Source organism: Oncorhynchus mykiss, chromosome 24 (assembly GCF_013265735.2).
Source record: "Oncorhynchus mykiss isolate Arlee chromosome 24, USDA_OmykA_1.1, whole genome shotgun sequence".
NCBI classification, from domain to species: domain Eukaryota; kingdom Metazoa; phylum Chordata; class Actinopteri; order Salmoniformes; family Salmonidae; genus Oncorhynchus; species Oncorhynchus mykiss.
In genome coordinates this window covers 2,658,049-2,676,067 of record NC_048588.1, presented here as the reverse complement: position 1 = coordinate 2,676,067, position 18,019 = coordinate 2,658,049, and the positions used below count along the sequence as shown (strand labels likewise).

General features: G+C 42.1%; 1 protein-coding gene across 2 annotated transcripts; it reads right to left on the bottom strand.

Annotated features, from left to right (window-relative positions):
* Positions 1 to 5,103: 5,103 nt before the first annotated feature.
* LOC110503549 (coatomer subunit delta) lies at positions 5,104 to 12,346 on the bottom strand. 2 transcript variants are annotated; one of them, XM_036961529.1, is made up of 10 exons: positions 12,118 to 12,346; positions 10,711 to 10,974; positions 10,260 to 10,439; positions 9,941 to 10,146; positions 8,725 to 8,886; positions 8,394 to 8,559; positions 7,986 to 8,133; positions 7,752 to 7,860; positions 6,919 to 7,123; positions 5,104 to 6,779 (listed from the first exon to the last, which is right to left on the bottom strand). In XM_036961529.1, the coding sequence occupies exons 1-10, from the start codon at positions 12,118 to 12,120 to the stop codon at positions 6,690 to 6,692; spliced, it is 1,533 nt and encodes a 510-aa protein (XP_036817424.1). In that variant the 5' UTR covers positions 12,121 to 12,346; the 3' UTR covers positions 5,104 to 6,689. The 2 variants fall into 2 exon arrangements, with proteins under 2 accessions (XP_036817424.1, XP_036817423.1); XM_036961528.1 differs by lacking the exon at positions 12,118 to 12,346 and adding an exon at positions 11,973 to 12,105.
* Between the last annotated feature and the right edge of the window lie 5,673 nt (positions 12,347 to 18,019).

Here is an 18,019-nt window from a genome sequence, read left to right as displayed (position 1 = left end):
GCAAGTAGGACATATTAGAGTTTCCTAGTTCCAACTATCACCTGAACACGTGGCATAAATCTCACACTTTACGTGGGAATGATCCCATGCATGGTTTATGCAGATTTGTGCCTACATATGATTGATAAATGAGGCCCATGGAATTTCAGTCTGTTCAGGTGGGATGGTTTTTGGGCTACAGCATGACAATCTGATTGGATTATTCTAACAAATGACCTCTCATCTTTTATTTGCATATGTATCATCCAATATGAAGGGGTTAGCTGGGTAGGCGCTATAGCACGCGTCTAACTCATTCCACGCTGAGGATCTGCGGGTTTTCGCGCCTCTTTTGTACTTGATTGATGAATCAAGGTCACTAATTAGTAAGGAACTCCCCACGCCTGTTTGTCTAGGGCTTAATTGAAATGAAAAAAACAGAAACCTGCAGACACTAGAGCTGTGTTCGAATACTCATACTAACAGCGCTAACTGTACTATTTGTGATGTGAATTGAGTTTATAGTATGCGTATTGGTCATAGTATGATATAGTTAGTATGCCAAAAGTTTCCGGATGTTGTACTAAATTCGCCAAAATATTAAATGTACAAGCAGAGGACACTATTTCAGTCCTTTAGGGGCGTGGCTTCACATCGTTTCCAGATTTGAAGAAAATCGCGGAAAATATGCAGTCGAAGAGGGAGTACAGATTCATTGCCATAATTAATTTTGACAAATGTTAAGAAAATGTCGAGCAATGTAATTAAGTAATGACTTTTCAAATAAGTTACCTTACACGTTATTATGGCTGACAATGTGTTAGCTACGCTGTCTTTACGAACCACATAGCGTATCATTGCAGCAGTATATACCGGTATGTTGTTAGCTAGCTACCTAACGTTAGTTGGCTACTTATACATCAAACTTCCCAGTATATTAACTATAGGCTATCTAACTAACTACCCAATGTTTATTGACTTGATTATTCCCGTCATTCTTAGCTTAGTTAAATAGTATAGTCGTCGTGGGTTGTCGATGGACATTCGGGTGCGTTCGCAAATTCGCTCTGGCTATCTACTACGATTTCAGAGAACTCTCATCTGAGTGAACCAGAGCGCAGAAAAATGCATTTAGACTCTAGAGCAGGGGTGTCAAACTCATTCCATGGAAGGCCAAAGCTGTGTTTGAATACCCATACTAACATACTGTATACTACATACTTAATGAGTATATACTACATACTTTAAACTATTAGTTCATTTTAGTATACTGTAAACTAACAGTATGCTTTCAGTTTGCATGTAGACTCTAGAACAGGGGTGTCAAACTCATTCCATGGAAGGCCAAAGCTGTGTTCGAATACCCATGCTAACATACTGTATACTACATACTTATTAATGAGTATAGAGACAATCCTATCTGCCAATCAGGTGTGTATGTAAATATATTTACATTTGTGTCAACAAGCCCACTTGATTAGACTGAGAATTTCAATGGCAAAAGGAGGTTCAGGGAAATCATGTCATTGGGTTTCTATAGTAACAACTCAATTACACCTGAGCTGTGTTCAAATACCCATACTAACATACTGTATACTACATACTTAATGAGTACATACTATATACTATTAGTTAATTTTAGTATACTGTAAACAAATGGTATCCTTTCAGTTGAGTGTACTAGTGCTTCGCCTGTCTACCTGAAGTTGATACTGTTGCTATGCAACCTCTTGTTAGCATAACAAATGACTAGCTAGACATTTGACGAGTTTGAGCGTGTTTGTACATTCAATCTGGAGTGCCCTTTGGGCGTTTGTAAATTCAGAGTGTTGTCACTTTGTCCGTTCGTAAATTCAGAGCTCATGCTGGACGCTCTGGCCAAGGAGTAGGGTTAATCCGAGCGTTCTGACCTCACAACGGCAGTCAAGCTAACTGGCTAATGTTGGCTAGCTTGCTAGCTACTTCCAGACACAAATGAGAGAACACCTCACTCTGACCATTTTACTCGCCCTAGCAGAGATGGTTGTTTTCATGTTATCTAGAGCATTGGTGACTGTGCTGGCAACAATTTATAATTTGTTTTCCGACGTTTACTGACACCGGCCATATTCAACTCTGGGTGTTGAGCGTTCGTAAATTAATCGGAGTAGATAGCCAGAGTGAATTAACAATGACCATTGAGAACGCACAACGACTATACCATTTAGCAAAGCTAAGAAAGCTAAGACTGCCTGTTGAGATATAAGATATAAACAGGGGATTTTGAAGTTAAAAGATCAAGGGAGATACAGTATGGTGATGGGTGTTGCATGTCCATGCATTCATGCACACCATGAGAAGGTGTCAGAAGGAGAAAGATCCCTGCTGAAAACCCCACCCCAGCATAGGCCAGCATACAGTGCCTTCAGAAAGTATTCATACCCATTGACTTATTCCACATTTTCTTGTTGCAGCCTGAATTCAAAATTGAAAAAATGTAAATGTTCTCACCCATCTACACACAACACCCCATAATGACGAAGTGAAAGCATGCCTTTAGAATTTGTTGCAAATGTATTGAAGATTAAATACAGAAATATATAATTTACCCTACATAAGTATTCACACCCTTGAGTCAGGACATGTTAGAATTCCCTTTGGCAGCGATTACAGTTGTGATGTGCGCAATGGCAACTTAAGCATGTAAATCTTGATGGGGCAAAAAATAATAAACAAGTGGAATGCATGCCAGCAAAGCCACTACACAACACAACACTAAACAATACATTCATTGCACTGGAACGGTGACATTGGTGTCTGGAAGTAGCTAGCAAGCTAGCCAACATTAGCTTGGGTGATTGACTGCCGTTATAAGGGCAGAACGCTCAAAACAACCCTACTCCTCAGCCCGAGCTTCCAATTTAAGAACACACCCGAAGTCATAAAATGCCTAACTAGTAATTGGTTATGCTAACTAGCTAGCAAGAGTTTGCATAGCAACAGCAATAACTTCCAGTAGACATGCGAAGAGCTAGTACGCTCAACTGAAAGCATACTGTTAGTTTACAATATAGTAAAATTAACTAATAGTATATAGTATGTATATACTCATTAAGTATGTAGTATACAGTATGTTATGGGTATTCGAACACAGCTTTGGCCTTCCATGGAATGAGTTTGACACCTCTGCTCCAGAGTCTAGAGACAATCCTATTTGCCAATCAGGTGTGTATGTAAATATATTTACATTTGTGTCAACAAGCCCACTTGAATAGACTGAGAATTATTATTTTTTTTACCTTTATTTAACTAGGCAAGTCAGTTAAGAACAAATTCTTATTTTCAATGACAGCCTAGGAACAGTGGGTTAACTGCCTTGTTCAGGTGCAGAACGACAGATTTATACCTTGTCAGCTCGGGGATTTGAACTTGCAACCTTACCTAGTCCAACACTCTAACCACTAGGCTACCCTGCCGCCCCAATGGCAAAAGGAGGTTCAGGGAAATCATGTCATTGGGTTTCTATAGTAACAACTCAATTACACCTGAGCTGTGTTCAAATACCCATACTAACATACTGTATACTACATACTTAATGAGTACATACTATATACTATTAGTTCATTTTAGTATACTGTAAACAAATGGTATTCTTTCAGTTGAGTGTACTAGCGCTTCGCCTGTCTACCGGAAGTTGATGCTGTTGCTATGCAACCTCTTGCTAGCTTGTTAGCATAACAAATTACTAGCAAGACATTTTACGACTTTGAGCGTGTTCGTACATTCAATCTGGAGTGCCCTTTGGGCGTTTGTAAATTGTGAGTGTTGTCACTCACTAAAACTGAAAATAATCATGAAAAAAAAACTATTTATTCAAATGAAATAAAATAATTAACAAAAACTATACTGAAACTATTGTCTTTGATTCCAAAATAAAATATAAAACCATCATTAATTCTATTCAGATTTAGTAAAAAAAAACATTTGGCTAAAATCTAATGGAGTTTTTAAGCTTCTGAATCTGGTGGGTCACATTGAGATTGATTTTATAATTTAAAGGTAGATTTTCTTTTAGCAGCACCGCAGATATTGAGATGAGCGTGATGCAAGGCTTGGCTCTTATACAATCAAACAGAGTATCTGTTCATGTGCACGGGAGCGCTTCACACCGCTACGTGGTAGCTACGGGACCATAACAGTGGCAAGTGACATCCCAAAAAACTAACTATACAACACTAGCCTCCCACAGATGACTTTCTGTCCATCACAAAAAGAAGAAATATAAAAACTAAATATAAATATTTTTATAAAACTTACTCAAAGAAGTGGGGATTCCTTAGAAGTGTTGGTTGTCATTCAACGAGAGACGACTAGTTTACATGCACAATTTTTTACTTGAGAAATACTGCACCAAACATCTTAGATGTAAAATTGCACAACTAAGACCTCCCTGGCAAAAATGTATTGATTTATCTTAAATTCATTCATACTATACTGGCTGTTGTTGCTACGGCATCTCAAGTGGGACAAAGAGCAATATCACAGTTCTATTTTTTTCTTGTTTTTCTAGCAAAGGGAGTATGCGATTTTTAAGGGAGTATGCGATTCAGAGTTCTGCTAGGAGCAAACTGAACCTAGTACGCTGGCGCCTTTAGGGTCATGTATAAAAAGGGTTCGTTGACAGTCACAAACGATGCACACGCTTCATCTGCAAAAAAAACTTCCAATTGTTGCCAGGGGCACAGTTACAGTCACCAACTCTCTGGATAACATGAAAACAGCATAACCAGCTCTGCTAGGCCAAGTACAATGGTTCTCTCGTTTGTCTGGAACTAGCTAGCTAACTTTAGCCAATTAGCTTGGGTGTTTGAATACCATTGGGAGGTTAGAACGCTCAGATAAACCCTACTCCCCAGCCAGTGTGCGCTTTAACATAACACTCAGAGTGAAACACCCTGAATTTACAAACGCCCAGGGCGAATTTACGAATGCACCCTAAGCCAACCCTGTCTGTTTTGCCCCATAGTTGCGCACGTCAACCTACCGGTCTATAACGTAATTGAAATGTATTAATGAACATTGAAACTACCCCCCCCCCCCCCCCCCCCCCCCAAAAAAAAATATACAAAAATAAAACAATGACCACAAAATTGAATACACTTTAATCAATTAAAGATATTTTTCATCAAATAGTGGAATGTTATGATTCCCTCTTTCTTTACAGTTAAATGTCCCATCTAGCCATCTTCAAAACCCATTATCCAACCAACCACATTGAAATTCCAGGAATACAAACAAAACATAAAAACAAAAATGAAACCCCTACATGTTGTTCTTATGATGAAGTGGACTTTAAAAGAGACCATTCGCTCATCGTGGGAGTAAATGACTGACTGGAGTCATGAGAGGGAGGTGGTGTCACTGGCAGCAGAATCATCCTTGCAATAGGACCAAAGTATTCCTTCTATTGATGTTGGTTTGATGACTCAAGGCAGAAGACAGAACTGATATGGACCACAGTATACTGATCGGATCTCCCTTTTCAACAACATAAGTTTGTAAATAGTATTGAGCTTTCAATTGGTTACTTTTCAAGAACTCCTATAGCCACAAATGCAGTGGTTAGCCTTGTGAATTGGCTGTTCAAATCATGGGTTGTCTTTGTCTGGTTTTCAATAACTATGCCTATGGTGGGGAAGGGATGAACAGTTCATCCTTGAGATGAGTAGAATTTTGAAAGGGGGGAAAGAAAATGCCAAAAACCATTTACAGTGCTGATGTTTACTGCATTTCTAGGTATGTCTACAGAACACAAAGGGACAAGTTAAAACACAATGAGAGAACAGGTTAATGTCAACTGCTAGAGGACTAGCTAGACAGGTCTACGCAGCCATATTGGATGCTTACTCTTTTCAATCTTAAGTTTCTTAATACCACAGCCAACACCTGAGGCTACATATTGAGATCAACCAATCCAATGAAAAAAACCAACAACCTGCCTTTAGTGGGTAAACAGGCGGCATTAAAATTGGTTTCTGGTGAACATGTAGTTATGATTAGAAACATGAAAGACCACATGACTAGTCCTGCTTTCTTAAATCTGGTCCAATGTTTAATGTTCAATGTATAAAAGACTAAATGGCTCTGGTAGAGGATGCATGATTCTTTGGGGTTGGGGATGACTAATTTCTCAACCTCAAAAGTAGGGCGATGAACCAGCTGAATACTGACCAGCTCCTCAGCCACCAGGGTCATGTTCATTAGGCACCAAACGGAAGGAAACTGACTGAATCAGGGAGGGACTACCTTGGACTTGTAGAATTAGAAAAGGCTCACTTTAGTTTTCCGCAAATGAGAAAGGATACGTTTTTGTTGCAAAACGGTGGGATTTTCTCTCCCTGTTGTGCGTCCTAACGAACACGTCACTGATGCTTGTTTGTAGCTAGTACCGCCCCCCCCCCCCCCCCTAACCACATAATCAAGAGCACCACCCATCTCCCTCCTCTGCTGCCAATTTAGTCATGGTTTGACTTCCCGCCTCTATATATATATATACACACACACACAGTAGATTTTTCTCTCTCATACAAACATAAATACACCAATACTGCGCTCCGCCGCCAGAGGGGCTTTTGAAGAGTTGAGTCCAGTTGATGTGTAGTCTCAAATGTTACACAGGCGGGCAAGTATTTATTTTGTCTTCTCCGGAGCTTGACGTATAATTTTTTTTTTTACAGGATCTCGTATTTGTCGACAAGGAACGAAGTTTCTAAAGAGAATTTTACTGGTGCGTCTCCTTCTACGTGAGTCACTTTGGCAACCTGAGGGAATAGGAGAAAAAGGTAATGTGATGAGTGAAATGCAGGGATAGCAATGTCAGCAAGAGCATTGTGTTCCATCTTTGACTGTAGGCCTAAATGTGCATAGTTAGTAAGCATCAACGTAAAAAGGGGAACTTGCCTGTATGTCGCAGTAATTGCGTATGGATACGAAGGACACGTTGACAGGGAAAAAGTCGTTGGGTTGCCCGGCGATACTGAACTCGAGGCTGCCGCTTTTGTTTTTGGCATCTATGACGGGTAGGCTCCACTCTAGAACGTTCCGTCTGCTGTCGTGCTTATACTCTCCATCCACATCTCCTACCACAGGTGCCCCAACTCCAGACCTACACCAGGAAATACACCCATATACTGTAAACAACGCAACCATCAACTTCGGGCTGTCTCTAACTCTCAATGATCGGCTATGAAAAGCCAACTGACATTTACTCCTGAGGTGCTGACCTGTTGCCCCCTCTACAACCACTGATTATTATTATCTGACCCTGCTGGTCATCTATGAACGTTTGAACATCATAGCCATGTTCTGTTATAATCTCCACCCGGGAACAGCCAGTAGAGGACTGGCCACCCCTCAGAGCCTGGCTCCTCTCTAGGTTTCTTCCAAGGTTCTGGCCTTTCTAGGGAGTTTTTCCTAGCCACTGTGCTTCTACACCTGCATTGCTTGCCGGTTAGGGTTTTAGTCTGGGCTTCTGTACAGCACTTTGTGACATCGGCTGATGTAAAACGGGCTTTATAAATATATTTGATTGATTGGTTTACCGGACACAAATGAAGCATAGTCTTAGACTAAAAAACACCTCAATGGAGGAACTCCATTGCACATGCTTCTTAGTCCAGGGCTAACTTAAATCTGTCTCTGGGAAACCAGACAATAGAGAACCCAGCAAGGTTGTTATACAGTCACAACAATACAATAAAATACAACTAACATTTTATCATCCATGCACTCACGGTATAGGGATAGCAATAACTACATCGTTGAGTTCAAGGCTCTCCTCCTGCAGTTCATATTCAATGTTCACGTCGCAGCCAGTAGCACTCTCTGAAGGCCAGCAGTTTACTACAGACAAAACAAAGGTGCGATGACATTTAAAAATGTACTATAGTTAGCATAAAATAAATCATACCACAATAACTGCAGATCACAGATGGTGCCGGCAGGATGACAGGTTGAATGAGACTCACTGGTTAGAGGTATGAGGGCCTCATCTGTGCTTTGGAGTCTCCACTTCAGCACCCCCACATCGTTGTTGAGGGGGAAAGACTTCTCTGGGTTTTTCAGACCAATCACAGAGTCTGAAGTGAAGAGCTTCTTATCCACATTGGGGTGTGTCTAAATACCAGGGGAGATGCAATCAATTTCAACAGTGGACATACAATTCATCCCATATCAGATATATTAATGTAACATAAATCTAATACATAGGGCCGTGTTCAGTAGGAGCACACAGGGAGAAACATTTTGAAATGGAATGGTGCTGGGGTTACTAGTCAAATAAGAACACTGGATTTTTCGCAATGTTGTGCTCTAATGAACACCACCCATGAGCCTTTACAAAAGGTCATGGGTCAGTCTGGATTGGAACAACTCACCTGCAGTTGTACTCCCTTCTTGTCGTAGTTGTTGACCATCAGGCGGATGCGGCCAACCTTGTCGTCGGTCACTCTCAGCGTGATCATGCCCAGGAGCTCCATGTTCTGTAGACCTCCATCACGTCCACAGGTCAGACTGATCTTCTCCTCAACTCTCATGTGGACACTGAGGAAAACATACATACACAGGTGTGGTTAAGATTGAGGTTTTATCGTCACACACGGGAATTATGTCAATAGTAAAGCACAGACATTGATTGCAAGATAAAGACCGATGCAAAACCTTGGCTTACTATCAAAAATGAACATTTGAAGAACAGGAATAAAGTACCTCTCCACATTAACTGGTGGCGGTAGGACATTGGATGCAAGCGAAGGCATTTTCCCTGTGTTGGACATGATGTTTTCCCCCTCCCCCCTGAGCTTGTCCACAAAGTTGTCCACCTCTTTCCCCCTGGCGCCCAGCTTGAGGGCTTTGCTGGATCCGGTTGGCCTGTGGGAGACACATGATCATCAGTACCAGCCTATCTGTGGCCCAGAGTTTTTCCTGGTCAGGTCACGTTCAGGGTGGGAAATTAACACCCGCCAAATGCGGGTAGAAGGCCATTGGTGGGCAAGAACGTCTTTCACCAGCCACGTTGACGGATGGTTACACAGCATTTGGTAACAGTTTTTTTCAATCCAAAATGTAGACGATCAAATTCACGAAAGGCTACTCAAGTGTGACACTATCCTCATGTTTCTTGTCTAGTTACATAGTTTTGTTCACATGCTAGGTCTTTTTCAAAATTAGTTTGAGTTTGCTGCAACTGTCTGCTGCTAGTGCAGAGACTCTCAATCATCTCTGAAAAACACAGAGTGCCGTTGCCATAGTAATGGCCCACCCCTTAAAGGGGCAGCTGAACATTTGTCTCACCGAATGAATAAAATATTTCAGGTTACATTGTATTTGAGCATGGAACACTCCAAAATCCTTTTCATAAACTTTTAGTCACTCATAGTTTAATTGTGCTCCTCAATATGTTCTCATAAATATCAACTTACGTACTCCTTGTAAAAAATGCCCGTGTTAGAGGCCTGAACTAATAATAATAAATACGTTGTATCTCTTAGCATTTTGTACAGGGCAGGCACTTTGTTGATACTTAAAATGTTTAATTGTAGAACTGTTTATTTGTTGTACTATTCTAACTAAAGGATTAATTTGAACATAGATTGGATAAAAGACTTGGGTCACAAAAATGAAATTGAATGGAGCAATATACCACATTATTTCTTTCTAGTAATACATTTCTTGTTTTAGAAACATTATAAAGCATCCTCCATCTGTCATGTGATTTTTGGTGTAATTATGTCCCAAAAATATTTGGGCTGGTAAAAAAAAGAAACTGAGTGGCTAGAAGATTCTCATCTACCTGCCACTGGCTGTTGGACCAAAAAGTTAATTTCCAACCCTGGTCACGTTATCAGGAAAAACTGGGGCCTATCTGCCAATCACAATTATACACATAATCAAATTCAACACCTAAATTCCATCATTTGCGTACCTGACTGGGACGGGAGCCATCTTGGGTTTCTCGGGTTCGATGATGGTGTCTGTGATGATTGACCCCGAGGACATGCTGCTCATCCCGGTGCTGCCAAACCCGCCGAAGGCCGGCACCTTCTTCCCAGAGCGCTCGGCATCTCGCCTGATCTGCTGCAGCTCTTTGGCCTTTCGCCGCATCTCTGCCTTGGCCTCTCGCTCCTGGGTCTGTGGGGCCGAGCAGATGAGGAGGAACGTTCAAATCATGGTTACTATAAGCTAAAGCCACACACATAAACGTCCTCTGGATGGTATGGGCGCTTTAGCTACAAGTGTCTCACCTCTCTGACAGCCCGAAACACCTTCTCCTCATGAGAGTCCATCTCGGTGAAGGTGCGGATCTGGGCCAGGTTGACGTTCTCCCTGTAGCCCAGGGCCACGATCTCGTCGAAGGCGAATATCAGGTCAAAACAGTGGTCTGAGATCTCCCCTTCCTCCAGCACACGGCAGTACTCCGGGATCTGAAAAGAGAAAAACACAATTGAACGCTTCAATACCAAACCAACAGTCATACGTTTATAGTGGGATATGATCCCATTTGAAGTTATTGGTGGGATGGATGAATTCTGAACTCAGAAGCAGCAGTGGGCTGTTATAGCATTGGGTTATCCCCTGTGTTGCTCCCAGCCTGTTGTGTGTGTGTGTGGGTCCTAAGTACTATGACCACAAAATGATACATTTCCATTGTCTCTGTGTAATGGACCAATAAAGATGTATTGGATCGTATCATACCACGCGTGAGAAGAGCCGCAGCGTCTCCAGATCTTCCAGGATGTTGCTGTTCTTGGTGGTGACCAGCACCATGTAGAGCTTCTCCAACGGCTGGTAGACGTAGCGCACGCTCTCAGTCTCCACAAACGTGTGCTGCTTGCCCATGCCCATGAGCTTGGGGAAGGCGGCCAGAAGGCCCTCGACACGCGTCCGGGTCATCTCCACAAACTGCCGTGACACGATTGCTTTGCCTGCCTTGGTGCACACCGCCGCTGCCAAAAGCACCTGCAGGGAGGACAGAGAGAATCACAAACATACGTTCACAAGTGGGATGTCTTCATTAATGATGATGTTGGCCAAGCAAGGTAGTTATGTGCCAATTTACTCAGATTTCGACACTACCAATACTTTTGTTTACACTGAACTGACTGGCTTCAGAAACCAATCATGGTTACATTAAGACAACGTGAAGCCGGCATGAGATATGGGTCGAAAAACATGGGTTTAGAATGCCACTGCTCTGGCTCCTAGCTAGCAGGAGGACGAAAATACAGTTTTCTGGGAAAAATTGCAGTATTTCAATTTTCTCTATGTATCAGTGTGGAAAGGTACAATTTGGAGTACAGTGGCATATTCCACCCCTGCATTGAGGTACGTTTTCTAACCCATATCTCACGCCAGCTCCATGGTGTCATAATGTAACCATGATTGTGTTCTGACCCCCAGTGCAACTCAGTGTAAACATGTATAAAGATGGGGTCAGAATATGCTGGCTACAATTTACTACAGGTGACAAAATAAAGTATTTTTCAGTCACTTACCATCCCAGAACCAAAGCAAGGCATGATAACGCATTGATCCAAGCGACTTAATTTACTAGATTACCGAGTGCAAATCAATGACAATGTCATACATCCATTGGTTGACATTTATTGATAACTAGCTAGCTAGTTAACTCGCCTAGCAAGGCCAAGTATTTAACGTTATCAGTAAAAATAGCTTAGCACAGTTAACAGACAGCCAACAGTAGCAGCCAACCTGTACAATGCAAAGATCTATCACGATTGTTAAATTGTAGCTAGCTACCTAGTTAGCTAGTAAACTTACTTAACCAACGTTTGTTATCCAGCTAGCGTTAGCTAACTGAACTAACAACGAGCTGACATTTGTAGTAGCTAGTTAACGACATTAGGTAATTAAGTTACATTAACTAGCTGCTAAATAATAGTAGTATTCACGTTATATAGTTAACTTCGCTAATAAAGTTGACTGGCTAACGTTACCTTTGTGGTTGTCTGGCAAGTGAAGTTTGATTTGCTTTTCATTTCATTGTGCCAAGGGGCTAACGTTAGCAAGCTAATGTTTGTTGTTATGATCAAGCTAAAGCGGAAAAGAAGATAAAGCCTTGACATGTGACACGGTGCTCACCATTTTTAGTTTATCTTTAGGAAAACGATCTTGAATCCCCGATGGTGTTTGCTCAATCGAGTTCCAGTGTTTCTAAAGCGCCGTTAGAAAGAAAATATAGTTGAATTGCTAGTTAAGGCGTGTGTTGCTAGTGTTCAATATGGCAGCCGGGCAGAGCCACGTCTCCATCTAGATGAGTTGCTTCCTTGATAAACCACTAGCCCGTCAAAAGTTGCGCGCTGTGTGCTTGATCCATAGAGATAGATAGAGGACTCTTCTTTGGGATTTGGTTGGCGGATCGCATCCAACTGTTAGGCACATACACTGCCACCTACTGTACTGGTGTGTGAGGCCATTCACGGCCAACCTACATTAATTAAATTATTTGTTGTGGTAATACAAAATTGGGGGAAAGGAAAATTGCCCTACCAACTATTAGCCCTATCTAAAAAAAAAACACCAACTCATTTCACTATTTAACCATATCCAGTCTTACTCCAGACCAATAGTCTGAGAGGACATAACACTACCACTCAACAAACCCTGCAGCTGTTCTGCAGATGTAAATCCTTGTAATCCCAAGTACTTCTCTGCCACCACAACCTCTATTTTCTGTGACTTTCAATCCATTTCTGCAGTACAGTTTATAACCACCGCTATAAAATGCCAAAAAGCCCACCTTACTGAAGCACAAATTATTCCCATCACTCTCTCTTTTGGTCTCTGCCTACTCACAGCAATGCTCTCAGTATCCCTCAACCTGTACCCATCTTCCTCTACGACTCTATTCACTGTTTCGGCATACAACACTTTCTGTACTCCTCTAACCCTGGCAACTTCAATCTGTCTTTCTCTCACAGGACACCTCTGATCTCCAGCCCCATGGGCACCCAAAACTAACACACATAACTTTCTCCACCGATACCACACATTCCTTCGTCTCATGCTCTCCGGCACACTTCTCACACCTAGGCATCCCCCACTTACACACTGCTGCAACATGCCCATAAACTGTATCAGAATGTATCAAAAACTCAGCATGACAGACACTGTCTTCTCCACTTCCACATGCTCTCCACTGGATCTATATCTCATCAAATGGCGGGCGTCACAGACATAGGGAATCTTCAATTTCAATTGATCCTCCTCAACACCTAATGTAACCCTCATTATCACTCATTTCAACAGCACCCTATTCTGAAGAGCAAATCAAGTCACAATTTTTGTCCCTAATTGCGTTTTCCAGAGCGCCCACTCACTCCGGGCGGACGAAACACAATAAATCATCATGAGTCCACTCCAAGTTACCTTCACCAACCACTTCTCCACCCAACCTGACACCACATATGGATCAGCCAAAATGCAAGGATCCATTCTCTCTATAAATCTCACTCCATTGGACCAGAATCATCCTAATCATCCTCGGGACAAAGCCCGAACTCTGCGGTCCTCACCGCAGATACTTCATCCTCTCTCTCGCCAGTTTCCATCTCTGAACTACGGGAGCACATATCCCTCTTTTTGCACTTGATGCCAACCTCCCACACCACACCACTTCCCTCTACACTCAACTCCTTAAAGCAGTCATCACTGCTTTAAATTCTATCACAAGAATTTGTAGACAATTGGCCCTCTTTCTGGGACTCACCCACAAACAGGACCAAGCCTGGCCTGTTGAGGAGTGACGGACTCCATCCAAGCTGGAGGGGTGCTCACATCTTATCTATGAACATAGACAGGGCTCTAACTCCCCTAGCTCCACAATGAAATAGGGTGCAGACCAGGCAGCAGGCTGTTAGACAGCCTGCCAGCTTAGTGGAGTCTGCCACTAGCACAGTCAGTGTAGTCAGCTCAGCTATCCCCATTGAGACCATGTCTGTGCCTCGACCTAGGTTGGGCAAAACTAAACATGGCGGTGTTCGCCTTAGCAATCTCACTAGAATAAAGACCTCCTCCATTCCTGCCATTATTGAAAGAGATCGTGATACCTCACATCTCAAAATAGGGCTACTTAATGTTAGATCCCTCACTTCAAGGGCAGTTATAGTCAATGACCTAATCACTGATCATAATCTTGATGTGATTGGCCTGACTGAAACATGGCTTAAGCCTGATGAATTTACTGTGTTAAATGAGGCCTCACCTCCTGGTTACACTAGTGACCATATCCCCCGTGGACCCCGCAAAGGCGGAGGTGTTGCTAACATTTACGATAGCAAATTTCAATTTACAAAAAAAACCCAGACTTTTTCGTCTTTTGAGCTTCTAGTCATGAAATCTATGCAGCCTAGCCAATCACTTTTTATAGCTACTGTTTACAGGCCTCCTGGGCCATATACAGCGGTCCTCACTGAGTTCCCTGAATTCCCATCGGACCTTGTAGTCATAGCAGATAATATTCACATTTTTGGTGACTTTAATATTCACATGGAAAAGTTCACAGACCCACTCCAAAAGGCTTTCAGAGCCATCATCGACTCAGGGGGTTTTGTCCAACATGTCTCTGGACCTACTCACTGCCACAGTCATACTCTGCAACCTAGTTTTGTCCCATGGAATAAATGTTGTCGATCTTAATGTTTTTCCTCATAACCCTGGACTATCGTACCACCATTTTATTAAGTTTGCAATCGCAACAAATAATCTGCTCAGACTCCAACAGGGGAGCATCAAAAGTCGTGCTATAAATTCTCAGACAACCCAAAGATTCCTTGATGCCCTTCCAGACTCCATCTGCCTACCCAAGGAAGTCAGAGGACAAAATCAGTTAACCACCTAACTGAGGAACTCAATTGCGCAATACCCTAGATGCAGTTGCACCCCTAAAAACATTTGTCATAAGAAACTAGCTCCCTGGTATACAGAAAGTACCCGAGCTCTGAAGCAAGCTTCCAGAAAATTGGAACGGAAATGGCGCCACACCAAACTAGAAGTCTTCGGACTAGCTTGGAAAGACCGTACCTTGCAGTATCGAAGAGCCCTCACTGCTGCTCGATCATCCTATTTTTCCAACTTAATTGAGGAAAATAAGAACAATCCAAAATGTATTTTTGATACTGTCGCAAAGCTAACTAAAAAGCAGCATTCCCCAAGAGAGGATGGCTTTCACTTCAACAGTAATAAATTCATGAACTTCTTTGAGGAAAAGATCATGATCATTAGAAAGCAAATTACGGACTCCTTTTTAAATCTGCGTATTCCTCCAAAGCTCAGTTGTCCTGAGTCTGCACAACTCTGCCAGGACTTAGGATCAAGGGAGACACTCAAGTGTTTTAGTACTATATCTCTTGACACAATTATGAAAATAATCATGGCCTCTACTAAACCTTCAAGCTGCATACAGGACCCTATTCCTACTAAACTCCTGAAAGAGCTGCTTCCTGTGCTTGGCCCTCCTATGTTGAACATAATAAACGGCTCTCTATCCACCGGATGTGTACCAAACTCACTAAAAGTGGCAGTAATAAAGCCTCTCTTGAAAAAGCCAAACCTTGACCCAGAAAATATAAAAAACTATCGGCCTATATCAAATCTTCCATTCCTTTCTAAAATTTTAGAAAAAGCTGTTGCACAGCAACTCACTGCCTTCCTGAAGACAAACAATGTATACAAAATGCTTCAGTCTGGTTTTAGACCCCATCATAGCATTGATACTGCACTTGTGAAGGTGGTAAATTACCTTTTAATGGCGTCAGACCGAGGCTCTGCATCTGTCCTCGTGCTCCTAGACCTTAGTGCTGCTTTTGATACCATCGATCACCACATTCTTTTGGAGAGATTGGAAACCCAAATTGGTCTACACGGACAAGTTCTGGCCTGGTTTAGATCTTATCTGTCGGAAAGATATCAATTTGTCTCTGTGAATGGTTTGTCCTCTGACAAATCAACTGTAAATTTCGATGTTCCTCAAGGTTCCATTTTAGGACCACTGTTGTTTTCACTATATATTTGACCTCTTGGGGGATGTCATTCGAAAACATAATGTTAACTTTCACTGCTATGCGGATGACACACAGCTGTACATTTCAATGAATCATGGTGAAGCCCCAAAATTGCCCTTGCTAGAAGCCTGTGTTTCAGTCATAAGGAAGTGGATGACTACAAACTTTCTACTTTTAAACTCGGACAAAACAGAGATGCTTGTTCTAGGTCCAAAGAAACAAAGAGATCTTCTGTTGAATCTGACAATTAATCTTAATGGTTGTACAGTCGTCTCAAATAAAACTGTGAAGGACCTCTGCGTTATTCTGGACCCTGATCTCTCGTTTGACGAACATATCAAGACTGTTTCAAGGACAGCTTTTTTCCATCTACATAACATTGCAAAAATCTGAAACTTTCTGTCCAAAAATGATGCAGAAAAATGAATCCATGCTTTTGTTACTTCTAGGTTAGACTACTGCAATGTTCTACATTTTCCGGCTACCCGGATAAACCACAAAATAAACTTCAGTTAGTGCTAAATAGGGCTGCTAGAATCCTGACTAGAACCAAAAGAATTGATCATATTACTCCAATGCTAGCCTCCTTACACTGGCTTCCTGTTAAGGCACGGGCTGATTTCAAGGTTTTACTGCTAACCTACAAAGCATTACATGGGCTTGCTCCTACCTATCTTTCCGATTTGGTCCTGCCATACATAGGACTACCTGGCATGATGGCTCCTTGCTGTCCCCAGTCCACCTGACCGTGCTGCTGCTCCAGTTTCAACTGTTCTGCCTGTGGCTATGGAACCCTGACCTGTTCACCGGACGTGCTACCCGTCCCAGACCTGCTGTTTTCAACTCTCTAGAGACAGCAGGAGTGGTAGAGATACTCTCAATGATTGGCTATGAAAAGCCAACTGACATTTACTCCTGATGTGCTGACTTGTTGCACCCTCGACAACTACTGTGATTATTATTATTTGACCATGCTGGTCATTTATGAACATTTAAACATCTTGGCCATGTTCTGTTATAATCTCCACCCGGCACAGCCAGAAGAGGACTGGCCACCCCTCATAGCCTGGTTCCTCTCTAGGTTTCTTCCTAGGTTTTGGCCTTTCTAGGGAGTTTTTCCTAGCCACCGTGCTTCTACACCTGCATTGCTTGCTGTTTGGGGTTTTAGGCTGGGTTTCTGTACAGCACTTTGATATATCAGCTGGTGTAAGAAGGGCTATATAAATACATTTGATTTGATATTCACTGCACCTGCCATAACAGTTAATTCAACCTCACTCTCGTCACATTCATTTTCCTCCTTAAGCTCTTCCAAAAGTTCTATGAGATCCTCAATTCCATATTCACACAAAACATATTCCACTTTTCTCCTTTTTTTCTTTTCCACCATCTTCTCCTTCACCAGATCTCCCAGAAGGCTTGTGCAGTCCCCCATTCCATATTTGTTCATAACGTTCCACTTTTTTCCTTTTTCTCGTCTGCCATCTCAGCTCATCACTTTTACCGCATCTCAGCTCATCACCATCCTTCCCTGCCTCTTCGATAAAGGACTCATCTTTGTATCTGTGCCATTATAGCATCTGTGATAGCATGGAAACCTAGTCAGTTGCATTCAACCGAAATATGTCTTCCGCATTTAACCTAACCACTATGAATTGGAGAGGTGCGAGGGGCTGCCTTAATCGATATCCAGGGCAGTGCCATTGAGGCTATCTCCATTTTAAAGTAGTCAATTTTCTTCTTCTTTAGTGGCTGATTGCTCCCAATTTATAGGAATCACCATTCAGTTGACTACTTTTAAATAGTGGAAGCCCTCTATGGCAAAGTCCATGCTAAAGCAGGTAATATCCATGGTGAGTCCTCTATCTATCTCTATGGCTTGAACAAGTTCTGGTACAGAGAAAAAAAACTAGAAGTTGGCTAGATAGATACTCTGACATTTAGGAAAAGAGTATCAGGTTTGGCCCTTCATTTATAGCTCA

What these genes read in the sequence shown, in the direction of transcription:
- LOC110503549 (XM_036961528.1), bottom strand. Translation starts at nt 12,101, where the DNA reads ATGTCAAGGCTTTATCTTCTTTTCCGCTTTAGCTTGATCATAACAACA. An exon ending in TGCGGCTCTTCTCACGCGTG is followed by an intron (nt 10,440 to 10,710) that starts GTATGATACGAT and finishes TTCTCTTTTCAG; the next exon opens with ATCCCGGAGTACTGCCGTGT. An exon ending in TGTTTCGGGCTGTCAGAGAG is followed by an intron (nt 10,147 to 10,259) that starts GTGAGACACTTG and finishes TCGGCCCCACAG; the next exon opens with ACCCAGGAGCGAGAGGCCAA.